General features: G+C 40.0%; 1 protein-coding gene across 2 annotated transcripts in view; it reads left to right on the top strand.

Annotated features, from left to right (window-relative positions):
• The window catches only part of col4a4 (collagen, type IV, alpha 4), a 106,444-nt gene extending 93,863 nt beyond the window's left edge, over positions 1-12,581 (top strand). For both annotated transcript variants that reach the window (XM_083773772.1, XM_083773773.1), the window contains 5 exons: positions 928-1,065; positions 1,827-1,943; positions 8,630-8,818; positions 9,155-9,438; positions 11,329-12,581. In XM_083773772.1, coding sequence (XP_083629898.1) covers positions 928-1,065; positions 1,827-1,943; positions 8,630-8,818; positions 9,155-9,438; positions 11,329-11,565 — 965 coding nt within the window. In that variant the 3' untranslated portion in view covers positions 11,566-12,581. The remainder of the gene's footprint in view (positions 1-927; positions 1,066-1,826; positions 1,944-8,629; positions 8,819-9,154; positions 9,439-11,328) is intronic.
• Positions 12,582-17,819: the final 5,238 nt, after the last annotated feature.

Genomic DNA, 17,819 nt, shown 5'->3' on the forward strand with positions numbered 1-17,819 from the left:
AATAATTGTAAATGTATCATTTGATTTATTGAATAACTTGAGCATGAAGCTTTTAAAAACACATTTCTATTGTCAATACCAGAGATTGGCTATAGCCTATAATATACTTTACTTTCAGCGTTACATAATATAAACAATTAGATCACATTTTCAGAGGTTTAAAGGTAGTGTAAGTGATGTTTTTTTTTGTTAAAACAAAATGTTCAAAGATTACTTTAAATCACTGTATTCTGATAGTAATCATTGCTATAGTTTGTCCACTAACAGGGGTCTCCCTGTCTCTCCAACTCTTTAATAAATAGAAAATACACTTCCAGGTAGGTGACAAAATGTCAGCCAGTCAGGAGAAAGTAGCCATTTATCAGTTTATTTTTTTAAAGTGCTCTAGTTCCAATGTTGTCTGCTCATTTCGTTGTGTCATCACTTCCAATTCCACTGACTGCATTCTCTATCCTGATTGAGAAATAGCAGAATTAACATGCATTTTAATAAAATGTTGGAGAGACATGGAGTTACTGAACAAACACTCTAGCACAATAGACAATATAGAGCTTTTTAATACTTATTTTAACCAAAGAAAATCACTTACCCTACCATTGACCTTATTCAAATAAGCATATCTTCTGTCATGTATGACACACCATTTGAACGCTTGAAAAAGGCTCTGTAAAAAGCTGAAGAATGGCCAGGGCACAAAGCGCTATACTGGGCCATATTTTATTTGACTGTGCTGTTTCTTGCCGTCTACAATGGTGCTGTGAGTTGGTCCTTGTCTTTATCTCACTGTTCTTGTCTTGATTGATTATTTCATACGTATTTGTTTGATTATTTTATATTAAGTGAAGCACTAAAATGCTATGTATAGTGTTTTGATTGATTTAACGCGGTATCATTTATTTATTTTGTGCTGTTGGCTGGGACCCCCAGGACCTAAAGGAGAGAGAGGTTGCGTAGTGCAACCTCCACGACGACTCCCTCCTCCTGGACCCGAAGGCTGCCCTGGTTTACCTGGTGAGCCCGGCTCCCCCGGACCTCCAGGGCCCAGTGGAGCACAGGGACTACACGGTAAAGAAGTAGTCCAAAGTTATAGGCAAAAAGAAAAAAGTTCCTATTTAATTTTCAGTTAATTACCGGTAAACAGTTCCATTTGCTAACCAAGTCAACTATAGCTCTGTTAACAATCACAGCACACTCAGTCAGATGTAGTCGATGAATAGTGCACTGAATAGTGCAATCCCATTGTCACGAGGGATTATTAATATCCATTGTTATTTGAGAATTGTTTGTTTGTCTGTGGAAAACAAACTGTAAGGCCCCCTTAGATAGCACTTTTTGTAGACTTAGAGAGCATTTGATACAGACTTATATAGACTTATGTAGACAGCACTAGAATTCATTGTATGTATAGTCATATCACTTCGTAGTACATATGTATAGCATAGTATAGTATATATTATGTATAGTTTATATGTATAGTTTCATTATATAGATATTCCACTGTTACGTTCTTAGCTTACGCATGTTTCATGATAACCTGGAAGCATGTCTCTTTTTATACGTATGTGATGTATTGCCATGCTTTTTGTTCTTGCTTAATGTAAATCGCTCTGGATTAAGAGCGTCTGCTACTGTAAATGCCTAAATTGTAAATGGTAAGGCAGCTGTAAGGCATGTCTTGTAAATATATTATTTTTAGGTGTGAAGATTTTGCCTACCCGCATTTTTTTCCCTTCACATCATGTGAAATTTAGATGGACTCAGTAGTCATTTGACTGTACTGTGCGTATACTGAAAATAAAGTATCAATCAATCAATCTGTGTTTCAGGGCGAAATGGACCCCTGGGTTTCCCAGGAAGAACAGGTCCTGATGGCCCCGTAGGGCCCGATGGAGAGCCAGGAGACCATGGGACTATTGGAGAAAGAGGAGTGCTGGGGGCCCAAGGTGTGGCTTTTATCTTTTAGATGGGATGAGCTGGTGGCGCCATAATAGGCCAATGTGGGAATGTGCGTGCAAAGTTTCACAGCATTTTGTTCATCTCGGGGCGAACAAGTACGCCCAGTGTGAAATGATAAAAGACAAAACATTGGCTGTTTTGCTGAACATAACTCTGAGAGTGTACAAATGGAACCAAATGTACCCAAGGGAGAAGCACCGCTCCCTACTCTCTTTTTTTTTTTTTTTTTTTTTTGCCATTATTGATAGGGTACAGTAATTGGACAGGAAAGGGGGGGAGAGATTGGGGGGGGGAGACATGCGGCAATGGCCGACGGGCTCGGGACTCGAACCCGCGACACGCCATCAGGCTGGATTACCGGCCTATAGGTGCCTGGACCGCTCAGCCGCGGCCCAGACCCTCCCTATACTCTTCATTTGTAAACACAATGGACACATCTGGTCTAGCCTAATCAAATGTCATTGGGTACAGCTTGGTTGGGGATGAAAGAGGGGGAAAAGATGATCAAGCATTTTATCCACTTTTTATCCACTTTTTTTTTATCAACATTTTATCCACTTTTGAGTATTCTTTTTGCAATCATCTGTTCTGGTGGTGACTGGGTTAGATGCACCGTAAGCTTCCCCTGTTATAGATATTTATATAACACTAGCCCTTACCCGTTGTGAAATACTTGTGGCCGCGGGGGGTACTGCGCCCTGGGTGCGTTTTTCGCATTTTTTACTTGCGCAAGCAGAGTGCGCAAGTAATAATTCCGCCTGGTTTGCTGGGACCAGATTACATAAATGACCATATGTCTTACGTCATCACTTAGAGCTAGTTATACGTATACTATATACATAATCGGTAAAATAAAATAGCAAATTGTGCCTGATTTGCTGGGACCAGAGTACATGGTGTGTATATGTATGACTAGCTCTCAATGATGACGTAAGAAATATGGTCATTTATGTAATCTGGTCCCAGCAAACCAGGCACAAATCTGCTGTTTTATTTGCATACGCATCAAGTGGCGGGTTGGCTGGCACGGTTTTTGGCGCAAAGTAACCACAGTATACCGCTAATCAACTTACAACTACATACTCTATATAGTATATGTATATGTATACGTATGTCTTACGTCATCATTTAGAGCTAGTCATACGTATACTATATACATAATCAGTAAAATAAAATATCAAATTTTGCCTGATTTGCTGGGACCAGAGTACATGGTGTGTATATGTATGACTAGCTCTCAATGATGACGTAAGAAATATGGTCATTTATGTAATCTGGTCCCAGCAAACCAGGCACAAATCTGCTGTTTTATTTGCATACGCATCAAGTGGCGGGTTGGCTGGCACGGTTTTTGGCGCAAAAGTAACCACAGTATACCGCTAATCAACTTACAACTACATAGTCTATATAGTATATGTATAACTGCTCTCAATGATGACGTAAGTAATACAACATTTCCACTTTGAAAAACTAAAAAGGGATCTAGAATATTTCTAAATTGATAAGTGTATTTCTTATATAGATAGAAACTTGAACCATACTTAATAATACTAGGTGTTTACATGCATAAAGTAGATAGGTAGCAAATAGTTACACCTAATAATTAGACATTTCAAACGTTCCTTCACAGAGATACTGAGATTCCACAGTTTGCGCACTAGTTGGCCATTTATGGCCTACTAGTGTGCAACAAGCAAGTATGCACTCGACAGAGTGCAGTTCTAGTTCACTAATAAATTCACTATTAATTTATAATTGGTTAAATTGGAAAAAGGGCTTCGTTAAGACCTCCATATTATTATGGTTAATGCCTGTGTGAAAAGTGGGAGTGATTGGTGCCGGCAGTGAGGAGCTACGGCAGTCACAGTGACACACAGACAGACACACAGACAGATACACACTCAGACATTGACTGAATTATAGTATGATGATGATGATATGATGATGATGATGATGATTATTGTTGTGCAATTGTTTGCGCAAGGAGGTTCTGGTGCAAATGGGAGAGGACACTCGTTGGTTTATGCACAAATATCACGTGACTAATTCAGAGACCCCCACCAAGCCACATTTAGCCATTCGCTTTAGACCTTGCGCCAGAGATCGTCTAATATCAGGGACCATGAAATGACCGTCCAAGATCAAAGGCTTAGTACGAGTAAATGCGAGTAAACGTGTTTTGTGTTGCTCTTTTACAGTGGTGGAAGTACTTTTACTTATGTACTGTACTTAAGTACAATTTCCAATTTTCAATACTTTGACTTACAAAATTAGTACTTTTACTTCACTACAATAATTTGAAAACTTTAGTTACTAGTTATTTTGGAGATTTTAAAAATCTCCAAAACAAATCTCCAAAATCTCCAAAAAAGAGCTTTTAGATCTGCTATTTTCAATAGATTTTGTACATTTTGAACTTGTGATCTGGCACATTCTGCACAATGAGTATATTTACTTTTAGTGCTTTAAGTAATTTTGATGCAGATACTTTTGTACTTTTACTCAAGTACATTTTCAATTCCGTACTTTTCCGTACTATTGTACTATTATTTTATGTAAGTAAAACAATTGAGTACTTTTTTCCCACCACTGGTTTAATCCATGCTATGCACAAATAACATGTGACTAATTCAGAGACCCCTTTGCTCCCATGGCCCATGCACCAAGCCACATTAGCCATTTGCGCCAGAGATTGTCTAATATCAGGGACTGTCCAAGATCAAAGGCTTAGTACATTAATTTCAATGCGAGTGAACGTGTTTTGTGTTGCTCTTTTTGTCACGGTGGGATGCATACTTAGTTTAGACTAGTCATTGGTTAGACATGGGTTAAGGTTAGGTTTAGGTGTGCTGCCTGTGGGAGGTTAGGTTTAGGGTGAGGGTTTGAGATATGTTGTAGTTGTAGGACTAATGACTGGTCTAACCAATGACTAGACTAAACCAAAAACTGTCTAAAGTACTGCACCCGTCACGGTGCGACTTAAGTCAAGTATAGGACCCAAAATGCTGAACAGACAACAGGAGCAGAGCAAGACAAATTAACACTGATTTATTATCAGGAAACACACAGGAAGAGGACTGGAACATAACACCATGAACAACATCTATATTCAAGCAAGGAACACAAGGAAATGAGGGTTTAAGTAGACACAGGGAATCACAATAGAGCAGTCCCGCCCCCTTTCATGACGACGCCAGGCCCAGGAAATAGTTTCCAATGCATTTTCCCCATAGACATTTCAAAACGTATTCATTTAAAGACCTTATAAGCGTCGTACAAAGCCAACTCTTGTCGTGACAAATCATGACAACAAACACAATATTTTGGACCAAACAAATAATTACAAAGAAGAAAAACAAAAAGAAAGTGTTGTAACCTGCCGTTTTCTTCTTCTTTCTAAGTATTTGTTCAGCCCGAAAAATTGTGTTTGTTGTCATGATTTTTCACGACAAGAGTTGGCGTTTGTCCGCGGCGTAAACTTCTTTAAATAAATACTTTCTGAAAAGTCTATGTAGGCGGGTAAAAATATGGGTTGACCCTAAAAAAATTGTAACAAAAGGTTTCTCAACTGATTTTTGTAGTATTAGGTGTCCTAAATAACATACTAAAAGTTTACCAAAGTTTGACCACCTGAAATGTGTTTTTTTCAAGATGGCCGCCGCCAGTTCTTAAAATACCATTACTTCTCCATTATTCATCCTAGAAAAGTAACTTTGGTGTCTAACCCTATGTTTTGGTTATCTAGGAATCCAATTAGCATATATAAATTATAGTCAAGCAATTACAAGTACAATGATATATTAAAGCAATTGGTTATAAGGTTATAACAGTGTAATAGGACATTACCCTTTTCTATAATGCCGTACTGCCCAGGATTGGTGAATTCATCACCTATACAAAATTCACATTCTGTTGAAGCTTTCAGGAGATTTATTTTGATACCATAACAATAAGGAATACATTCATTATTACTGGGCGGTACTGTCATATGATGTGACATTTGTAAAAGCATGGCTGCCAAGTGATAGACTCATTAGACTGGGAATATTATACAAATCATGGAAGAAATGTACAGAGAAATGTCTGCACTATTTTGTTTGTAAAGGTGTCTGGCAATAATAATAATAAAAATATGTCCCCTAGGGTAGTGGTTCCCAAACTGTGGGCCGGGACAAACATTGTGAAAATAGGCGATCTATAAAAGCTCACAATTCACAAGAGTGTCTTTGCACCAAACACACTCAGTAGGACCAATTGGCCACTTGTCTGGTCTATGGGGAATATGGACTCCTCAGTGGGGATACATTGGAGAGAAATGGCCCCTCATGGGCCTAGAGACTAGAGGGTGTGCAAGTCAGTCCAGAGCTATCACACATGTATCTTGGTATATAGGCAGGTGGTGGAGTGTGGCATGGATAGGGTTCAGTTATGCTTGTCACAGACATCTTCTTATTCCCGAGACTGTAGTAGTTGTGTGTGTAAAATTAATTTCACATTTACTTTGTGTTTGGTACTGCTGGCAATAACCTTGAGCCCTGGGCTCCAGTCTTGGTCTCCCCATAGAATCCCAATCTAACCTCCCTCCACGCTGTGTCCCTGCTGCTATCCAACAAACAAGCATTGCTGCCTTCCAATGCATGGCTTTTTAAGTCATATGGCAGCCAAGACTATGGACTTTAATGTTTGTTTAGGGTGGAGGTCTTATAACCACCACTATGTGGGTCTGACCCTTCTGTATACCTATGCCCACTCTAAGCGCCTATAGCTCAGGCCTAGGAGCCAGCAGGAGGTCCATTTGGGACCAGCATACATACTGTACATGTGGACATGCAACTGGTGCAAGTTGCAACAACCTTTGCAGGAAACGATGGCATCACATTTATTGCACTTTGCGAGTGTGGTTAACATAACAGAGAGGGAAATGACTCTTGAGGCTGAGCATGCAAAGTGCAATAAATGCAATGCCATAGTTTCCTGCAAAGTTTGTTGCAACTTGCACCAGTTGCACGTCCACATTGAGGAAACATCTCAAAATCAATCAATACGCCTACACGAATAACGTTAGAAAATAAAAACTACTAACTTCTTCTACAGAGCTTTTTATTATGACTCGACGTCTGAATCACGTTAACTATAGAGCCATGAATTAAATAAAAATCAATTTGTCTGCACTTATTTTTACAACTTAGAAGCAACTCAATTGCTTTTTATTTGGCTCTAAATTAATCGCGCAACTGTTGAGAGCCCAGCCTTTAGGTGCATATATACCTCCATACATTGATTACTTTATAAACAGTTTGCAGAAAAAAAGCACAGGATCATAGCCTACAGTACAATAAAAAATAATATTAAATTAATCATTAAACATTAAAGACACAACATTTGTCACCACAACAATATCATTATTGCAATGTGTACTGTATATTTAATATACAGTACAAATTAAAACAATGATATTGTTGTGGTGGCTAGCTGGTGGTGGTGAAGTTTAAATAATAGTGCCAACTCATAATTGTAAAGTGCAAATACAATAATTTAATTTGTGTTTATTAAGTACTTGGTTAGGTTAGTTATAATATAAGCAGAATATATATCAGAAAAAAGGGGAAAAGATTATATTAGGAACCGTTAGGAACCGGAACCGTTAAAGTCCTAACAAATCCCAACCCTAGTCCGGACCCCCCTTTACCTCCTCACCCAACCCCACCTATCATACTCCCCTCTGCACCCGGTAGAGACTTAGGTTCTGACTACTCTACACTAAGAGTAAATAATGCAATAAATTAGTTTTGGGTGGGTGTATAGTCAAAGATGAATTATTTAGTTTGAGCCTCATTTTATCCACAGATCCAAATATATAATATTTCAATATTGCAATCAGTAGGCTATTGTCTATATCAACTGACAATATTCTCTGCCACAACCTTCTGAATTACTGCAAATTGTGACTATTAGTTTTGTTGTGTTTTGAGGATATCTTGAAACCTTATTCCAAAAATATATATAAATATTTAGATATTTATTAAATATTTAGTTTAGTTAACTTGAAACTGGTGACTATTTCAGAGGGTTTTAACAGTCACAAGCACAATATTGGATTTCACAATTATCTAATTGTATCTCTGCAATTTGGACAAGTTCAATGGACTCATATACCCCCAAAACATAGGGTTAGACACAAAAGGTACTTGTCTAGGATGAATAATGAAGGAGTTAGGCTATTTTAATGGTTTTTAGGCCATCTTGGACGCCATCTTGAAGATGACACCTTTCGGGTGGTCAAACTTTGGTAAACTTTTAGTATGTTATTAAGGACACCTAATACTACATAAATCAGTTGAGAAACCTTTTGTTACAATCTTTTTAGGGTAAGGTGCTTTTTTTCATATATTTACCCGCCTAATGAGGAACGGGGGATTTATTTTCCGGGTCTCTCGAGGGGGCGGGACTGCGACGCTCTATACACAGGTGAACAGGACTAACAATCAACACTGGGATAGGCTGGGAGACTTAAGAGGATACAGGTGGAGAAAAACTAGTAAATCACAGGCAGGTGAGACAACACAGGAAACGGTAACTATAGGGAAAACAGGAAACACTAGGACTATCACTACATAATAAAAGTATACGACAGACGTCTCATGACACTTTTTTGGGGGTTCCTTCTTTCCAGGTGACCCTGGTCTGACGGGCGATGCCGGCAGTCCCGGGCCAACCGTAGCCAGCAGCGCTGGCTTCCTGTTGGTGATGCACAGCCAATCAGAGAGTGTCCCCACGTGTCCAGGAGACATGAGGCCGCTGTGGGAAGGGTTCAGTCTGCTCTACCTGGAAGGACAGGAGAAAGCATACACACAAGACTTAGGTGCACACACACACTCACCAGTGTTGTTTTTGGTTTTCTATCTTAGTTTTAGTCATAGTCTGTAATTTGTTGTCAGTATATTTAGTCTTAGTTTTAGTCATCATACCTTAGTTTAGTTTCCATTCAGTTTTCGTCAGTGGAAAAAGGTAGTCGGCGAACATTTTTCGTCATAGTTGTAGTCGACGAAATCAACACTGACGCACACACACACACAAACACATAAATGGTGCACGCACGCACAGCACACACACCAGGTGCATCTGTTGTGTTCTCCTGTAATACACACAATAATATGCGCTGTAATAATTGTAACATCACTGCGTGTGGTTTTTCCAGGTCAAGCGGGCTCGTGCATTCGCCTCTTCTCCACCATGCCCTTCTCCTACTGCAACATGGCGGCGTGCCGCTACGCCAGCCGGAACGACAAGTCCTATTGGCTGTCCACGACGGCGCCGATACCCAGCATGCCGCTGAGCGGCGCTGTCATCAGGAAGCACATCAGCCGCTGTGTGGTGTGCGACAGCCCCGCCCCCGCCATTGCTCTCCACAGCCAAGAGTCCGCCACGCCCTCTTGCCCCCCCGCCTGGAGAAGTATGTGGATTGGATACTCCTTTCTGATGGTAAGTAACAATTACCATTACTACTACCACTAGTACAGTGTGGTTTTTGGCAGCAAATTTCTATTTTAGTTTTAGTCCTAGTCTCTTGACGAGTTTTCATTTAGTTTTAGTCACATTTTAGTCACCCGGAATGTTTTAGTGTTAGTCTAGTTTCAGTCGACTAAATATCCTAAGATTTTAGTCGACTAAATCTACAGTTGATTTAGTCGGCAAAAATGCATTTTGGTGGGCATTGATGCCGTCGTAATGGCTGTTTTTACACCAGCATGCAACCCATTGTAAAATGACTTATACTTGACTCGTGTCCACTATAGAGCGTCGCAGTCCCGCCCCCTACCAGGGCCCAGGAAATGATTCCCCGTTCATTTTCCTCATAGTCATTTCAAAAAGTATTTATTTAAAGACCTTTTAAGCGTCGTACAAACCCAACTCGAGTTGTGAAAAATCATGACAACAAACAAAAAAATTCGGCCCGAACAAATAATTAGAAAGAAGAAGAAAACGGCAGGTTACAACACTTTTTTTCTTGTTAAAGGACCAAGCAGTCCTTTATTGTTTTTGCAGTTTTTTGTCTCCACCAGGCCGAAGGCATGGGGGAAGAGTATGTTTTGCACTCCGTCCGTCCGTGTGTCCGTCCTTCCGTGTGTGTGTCCGTGTGTGTGTCCGTGAGCAGCTAATCTCGGCCACCGTTAATCCGGTCGATGCCACATTTTGCACACACACTCCCTGGATGCCAACGATGAACCTCTGCCCCAAACTTTCCAGAACGGCCTGTTATAGCGCCACCAGGAGGCCGCTTTGTGCAAAACAAGTTTTTGCACAGTACACCTACAGATTTTGTCCAAACATCGCGCAAATTGGTACACAGTCTCTCTAGAGCCATTCAACGAAACCGGTCTTTCAGATTTCTCAGACTCCATCCTGATTGGTTAAGATTGGCTTCCAAAGTTCACAGGAGTGCTCAGTTTCAAACAAAATGCTGCAAATCATGAACACATCGCGTGATTTCCGTGAAATTGTGCACGCACATTCCCACTAGGCCGAGGACGAAATGCCACATGAACAATTTCAACTCAGCCTCAAGGTGGCGCTATAACTGGCCGAAAAGTGTTTTTACCTCTAACTGCACGGATCTGTGGATAACTTTGTATGCCAACTCCCTAGAGGCCAAGGAAAAACCTTTGCCTGGAATTTTTCACATCTGCTCATCCTGGTGGAGACCTGTGCCCAGAAGGGCACTTTTTCTAGTTTTCTTCTCCTTCCGCCAAAAATAGCAGTTCTGGCTGAACCGTGCATCGGTTTTCACGAAATTCGGAGATATGATAGAGGGCAATGCCAAACGGTGAGGATGCAAAGCCCACAACCATTGGCCAAAGGGTGGCGCTATAGCACTCAATTGAAAATGCAAACTTTGACCACGCATAGCTCATGAACCGTTTGACCGTCGGCAATGAACTTCGATACACACATGTGTCTCCTCATGCCGAACAAGTATCGTGCTCTTACTTTTGACCTCTGACCTCTAGATCACCCGCCATTTTGAATTATATGAAAAACATATATTTTTTTTAATGGGAGACACTTATTGTGAAGGGACGACAGGATGAGGAGAGGTGTTGTTGCTGAGTAATTGTCGAGAGTAATGGCTGCGAGCGATATTGACAGTCAAAACTATGTGTCGATACGCCTGTATCAACAGAATCATTATGTCATAGGTATATATGGGGGCCTCATTTGGTCATGAAACGGGGGGGAGGCTCACCGGAATTCGGGCAGGCACCCTGGCCGCGTCCCTGTGTGTCTGGAACTCCCGGGGGACCCCCCCTGGTGGACCCCCCCAACACGGAGTTGCACCACTCACTTCAAACGGGTATGATTCTTTTGTTTCAGCACACCGGTTCAGGGGACGAGGGGGGAGGCCAGTCTCTGACGTCGTCGGGGAGTTGCCTTCAGGACTTTCGAGTTCAGCCATTCGTGGAGTGCCAGGGGCCTCGAGGGACCTGCCACTACTTCAGCAACGTCTACAGTTACTGGCTCAGCGCTTCGTCTTCGTCTCCGGCCACGCTGAAGGGCGACAAGGAGCAGCGGCAGAACGTGGGGCGGTGCAACGTCTGCATGCGGGAGTGAGGAAGGAAGGAAGGGACTCCATTCCTTCAAACGTGCTCCTACTGCTGCTCTTCTTCTTCTCTCCTCCTTCTTCTACTTCTCCTGCTCTTCACGTTAAGGTGACGGACGACCCCCAACCAGGAAGTCCTCCTCGGTGTACAAAAGCCCGTTGGTCAAGTTTTGTGTTTTTAAAAAGTCAGGACCAATAAGCGTCTGCTGTGAACATATCCGACATTAATGTCGCCCTAGTTCTGTCATACTCTCTCACCTCTAATATAATATAATTAACTTAACCCGTTCATTCATTCGATTTCTGGAACATACGTCATGTTGCTGTTTCAGTCACAAGACACAATGACGTCTGTCTGTCTGTCTGTCTGTCTGTCTGTCTGTCTGTCTGTCTGTCTGTCTGTCTCTCGCTCTCTCTGTCTGTCTGTCTGTCTGTCTGTCTGTCTTGTCTGTCTGCCTCTCCTACAGAGACAAACAAAACCAGTTTTTTCTTTCAAATTACAGTCTGCCTGGGATCATCAAACGGATACAAATATATATTTGAACGTTGAAATATTCTGTTCCACTAGAATATTGTTGTACAGAAGTAGATACTGCAGTTAATTTTGAAACATTTATGGTAGAATGATAGCATTGTATACATGCCGCATGTATTGTAGATGACCATATTACATCACATGCGATTTGACAGGCATCATATGACAATAATAATAATGAAGAGACTACTACTTTTCTTCATTGAAAAGACAGGAAACATGGCAAGAGTCAAGACAGAGCTTAGATTTATTCAATTCATGACGCCATTGGAGGAAAATAAAACAGAAAAATGGTTGGAATGGAAAAGGAAGACCAGCTGAAAGAAAGAAACAATTTCTCACGAATAGTCATGGTGAAAATGAAATATAATATAAATGAACTTCATTTAAAAGTGTTGCTTTACAATACCACTGTTTGTGAAGACGTTTAGATACTTATTACATTTTAATTACCTTTACCAAAATTGTGTAGCCAAGATATTTTCTAATCAAATGAAATGCGTTGGAAACAGCAGAGATGGACAGGCAGACAAAGGATCAATTACTGAAAAATAAATAAATGCTTGTACTTGTAGGCTTAAATATAATAGACCTTTAATATGCCTCTTTTTTTAATGTAGCCTATATTGATATGAGGAGACAAAAATAACAAACTTTTTTCCATACTTTTTAAAGAAAGTTCCACGGAATGAGGCCTCCATGATCATAATGTGATTTTCAAGAATGCAAATTAAAGTGTTCTTGGATAATTAGGCTTCAGCCTTCTCAGTGCTTCACCAATAGAGGGTATGCGCATGCATGAATTGAATCGGAAATCGAGTGGCAAAGTGAGTGGTAAAGTGAGTTTAATGTCGTTTAACTTTATTTAATCATATCAGATCGGACATTTCTGGTATAGGATGTATGGGCTGTCAAGGGCAGAAAGTAGTTTTTTGCCACTCAGTAGGCGTTCCCGCGCATAACTTTCGGGTATGATGATGATGATGATGTCACGCGCATACCCTCTATAAACACGTACGTATAGCTATATTTACAAAGTTGGGGTGATTTTGTCGGGTGGCGGAAGCCACGGTCACGGTCATGTGAAACATGGATGGATTCATAAAACATCAATAGCTCCACTTTAGTCGGTAACACGGAAAGCAATTTTTTTAGTAATGAGTTATATTATTACTTACTTAGTGCTAAAATGTATATACATTACACTACAGTAACCCCCCCCAACATTGCTCATCATGAATATACTTCTAAAGCTGTAACAGTGTTTCCGAGTGGGTTCCACCGAGCTCTAGAGATAATTCAGCTTTTATTGTTATTATGCCTACTGTGCAGCACTTTGGTCAACTCTGTTGTTTTAAAATGTGCTCTATAAATGAGGTTGGATTGGATTGCATCAGCATGTTGAACTAGCTCTAGATCATTACGTCACATCAGTGGTGGGAAAAGGACTCAATTGTTAAAAGTACTGCAATTTAGACCTACTTCGTTACAAGTAAAAGTACGGAATTGAAAATGTACTTGTACAAAAGTATCGGCATGAAAATGTACTTAAGTTCAAAATGTGTACTACAAAATCTATTGAATCTACAATGATCTACAATGCGTTGCGTTGCGACGCATTGTAGATCGGCTTGTCAAATGGCCGAAATGTATAGGGTTGAAGTGGTTAATGTATGTTTTCTAATCAAAATTTAAACTAGTAACTAAAGTTTTCAAGTAATTGTAGTGGAGTAAAAGTAAAAAAATTGGGTCTGAAATGTAGTGGAGTAGAAGTAAAAGTATTGGAAATTGGAAATACTCAAGTCAAGTACAAAAAGCTCAAAGTTGTACTTAAGTAAAGGTACTTAGTTACTTTCCACTACTGCATCACATTGTGATATAATTCTATCAGCTCTAATTCATTACATCACACTGTGATGCGGTGCTGCCAGCTCTAGCTAAATATTATTGTGATATGATATCTGTGACTGTATTATTGTGATATGATATCTGTGACTGTATTATTGTGATATGATATCTGTGACTGTGTGTCTGCATTGTTGACCTGATAACTTTGTCATTGTGAATGTGTGGAATGGAATACAGCGATGATTTGCAAACTCTGCTACACGTTGTTCTAAACCTCTGTTTGGTTCACTATTTGTAATAACATACATCATTCTGCTTATACCATGGCTATTTAATAGACATTAAAAATTAAGAAATGTTTTATATCGCCAGCAAATAGGACATTTCTAGTCCTATACCTTTGTAGACGTTGTCAGATGTGCCAAACTAAATTAGCAAACACTGGAACTGTTTCTAGCTCTTTTGTGTTGGGACCAAGATATCCATTTGTTTGTATGTTGACAGTGCTTACATGTTTAATAAGAAATACACGTAGAATAATTATAGAAGAAGCTAAAGATATCAAAGCAGATTTTATTTGGTTTCTGTCTAAAGAAACTAAACCATATTTAATTGTATTATTTTTATTTTTTACATAATACACCTCAAATCAAGCTTATTATAACTCACATAGCTAACCATTTCCAAGTATGAGTTTCAACCAAGTCACAGAAATACATTAAACCATTAGCACAGAACTACTGATGCACAATATCCATTCAGACAGTAGCATAATACATTAGACACACCATATACAGCAGGTTATATATTTAGACATAACTTCCGACTATATATACACAAGAACATTTCAAACAGTAGAACGACATTAGACACATCATCCATTCTGACAGTAGACTATATACATGCTCTGTTTTATTTTGAACTGTTTGTTTATTCTCTAAAATATGTCATATCTTCTACTTGTAAACTTGTCTTTAACCTTATACTAACGTGTTTAGTCTACTATACTGATACTGCTGTAGACTCTAATAGTGACTTGTTTTTTTATTGACTTTCTACTACTTTTTATCTGAGCTTATTTCTATAAGTGTTATGTAAATACGTTTTCACTGTTGTACGACATGATTTGCTTCATATTTGTACTGTAAATGTCAGAAGCAGAGTATTTATTTAGCTAGGTGTTATTGTGGTGCTATGATTCTTTTTTTATTTTCATTTCATGGGAAATGGTGAATGCTTGAATCCCACTCCCAAACATCCCATTGTAAACATCAGTAACCCATGGCGACCATGGTCAAACTCAACTTGAATTGTATTTTAGTTGTCACTAACAACAGCATCATACTGGACTGAACAATAAAATAAAAATGGAAATAACTCTTCCTCATTGCACTCACACACACACACACACACACTGTTATGGCCTGGCTCCAAGGACACAACAGAAAAGTAGAAACCACACCGGAGGTCAAGCAAAAACAAAGTGTTTTATTAACAAAATGGTGGGGGGAAAATAGAATTAAGCAATTCATTTAAAGTTTGTACTTTTACCCAGTGACAATTATCTAATGTAATCCTGGGCCAACCTGGGGTGAGCAACGGACTGAGCTCATGCTTCCTTAGTTCCTTTCCTTCTATGCATACGAGTCCAAGCCGCTTCTTTTCACCTGCCAGGGGGGCAGTTTCCGTTATTCCAACCAGTTTCGCCTCCATCAGGCGCCCCTGGCCAAGGTGAGGCAGTATTCTTTTTAGAGACCAGGATTACTGCATGTTTTTTTTGTTGAGGGTACCTATACCCTCTTTTATAGTGTTTGAGGGGACATTGGCCAGGTGTCTCCCCTTCCTCTGATTGCCTCTGGCTCCACCCTCCAAACCAGCAATGCAATGGAAACTGGTAATTGGACCGACCGACCTGCAATAGGAATGACCACACTGTAACATCAGTGGTTCAGTGAAAACGTCCAGACAGACAGGACATCTGAGCTGTTCCTCCATAGACATAATGCTTTGTTTTCTCTCCATCAACCCCAGGTATAGTTCAGCAGATCTTGGAAGGTCTGTAGAGCTGAATAATAATGCGTTTGAATCCCAGCTGGTGAAAAATTAATTTGGAACAAGCTAAAGTTTCCACAAATAATACTATTAAATTATAGTCTTGAGTTGCCAAATGGTCTGATCGAGATCTCTCCCTATACCTACATTATGTAACCTCACTCCCAAGGCTTACTTATCTGCCTACATATGATTAGATTAAATCCAATGTAGGGTCTAAAGCTTGGTTTAAACCATTTGGAAATGAAAACATTTACTGCATTGCAAAACTAAATATTTTACAGTTCTTCATATTGGGGCAGTGACTGAAGTTAGGTATTCAAAACAGTAGGCTTGTAGGTAAGTGGTCGTTCTAGTAATCAGCTTAGCAAGGCTGCTCACTAATGGGAGTTTGCGCCCCCTGGCGTAAACACAGAAGCATTTATATAAACTCACAGACAATTTTGGCTGGGACTTTAAGACGTCATGACGTTGAGACCCCGCCCGCCAGGGCACCAGTATAACACATTATTTTTTTAAATGAAGAAATGTATGTATGAAGTTAAATGTGACTGCCAGGTCCAGGGTCCCTTGCTTGCCACCAGAGGGCAGTGGTGCTTGGCTGAAATTGGGTTTTTATCCAAAAAGAACATGCCAATCTGCCATATTAATGAATGCTGATTAAAATGGCTACTTATGTTAACACTGTCTCATGTAATGACAGTGACAGGTAATGCGTATTGCTGATCTAGAGTAGTTTGACTTCAGAGTTTCAAATTATTTCCTCCCTCTTTTGGCTCCTACATTTAGGGCACGTTCGGAGATACCGCACCGGAGCGCACTCGCCCATTAGTTTGCATTGCACAGTGCGCTCAGTGCGTTATTTCCGAAAGAGCCCTTAGTCGTTCACTCACTATGCCAAATTGGCAACCTGAATTCCCCACACATTTGTGTAGTCTTGCCACTGTTGACTGTTGTTGTTTTAGACTATTTAAATATATATTTTTGCACAGAATGTGTCTAAAAATCTGGTTTCGAGCCTCTCCACTCCAAAACTGTATATGGTATTTTCCATTCATACAGTACACACACGCCACACAGACTTTTCTTTAAAGACGTTTCTTTATCTGCTGATTCTCTAGCCCAGATAATAAACAGACAAATTACGGGCAAAACTAAACCAAAGCAAGTGTTAGGACAGGTAAGTGATATATTTTAGTAATAATTTATATATAAGGAGTCTAATAACTAATAATAATACATTTTCAGGTAGGTGACAAAATGTCAGCTAATCAGGAGAGAGCATGCATTCATCAGCTTAACCTTTATAGTGTTCCAGTTCCAATTTTGCCTCCTCATTTCTTTGTGTCATTACTTATAGACCTGTACGTGCCCGTCACCGACTGCTTGGGAAGTTTGGGAATGATGCAACTTGGGAACCTAACCTATACGTTGTCATAGGTACTAGGTAGTGTAGTGCCGGCCGCAGCTAGAAGAATATGCAGGCTTTAGACTCTCTTTATAAGGACAGATGACAAGGAGTTATATCACTGGAACGCTACCGGTCGCTCCGTTTATTATTTATCTTCACAAACTGAACACAACCAAGTACCAACTCTGACGCATCACAACACTGCGTCATCCAAGCGCAACAGCCTTCAGGTCAAAGCAAACGATCCCCGAGCCTACAGTAGCACCCGTTTTAACTGTCAGCCGGTGTCCCACATGGATATCTGTGTATCTTATGCATCAGGCCACTAGACTAGAGTCTTATCTGTGTGCTTGTACTACATTGACTACAACATTAACAAGTGGGTCTGGAGAGTGGATTTACTGTGGACCATGTGGTTA

The sequence above is a fragment of the Protomyctophum parallelum genome, assembly GCF_964188405.1.
Source record: "Protomyctophum parallelum genome assembly, chromosome: 9".
Taxonomy (NCBI): Eukaryota; Metazoa; Chordata; class Actinopteri; order Myctophiformes; family Myctophidae; genus Protomyctophum; species Protomyctophum parallelum.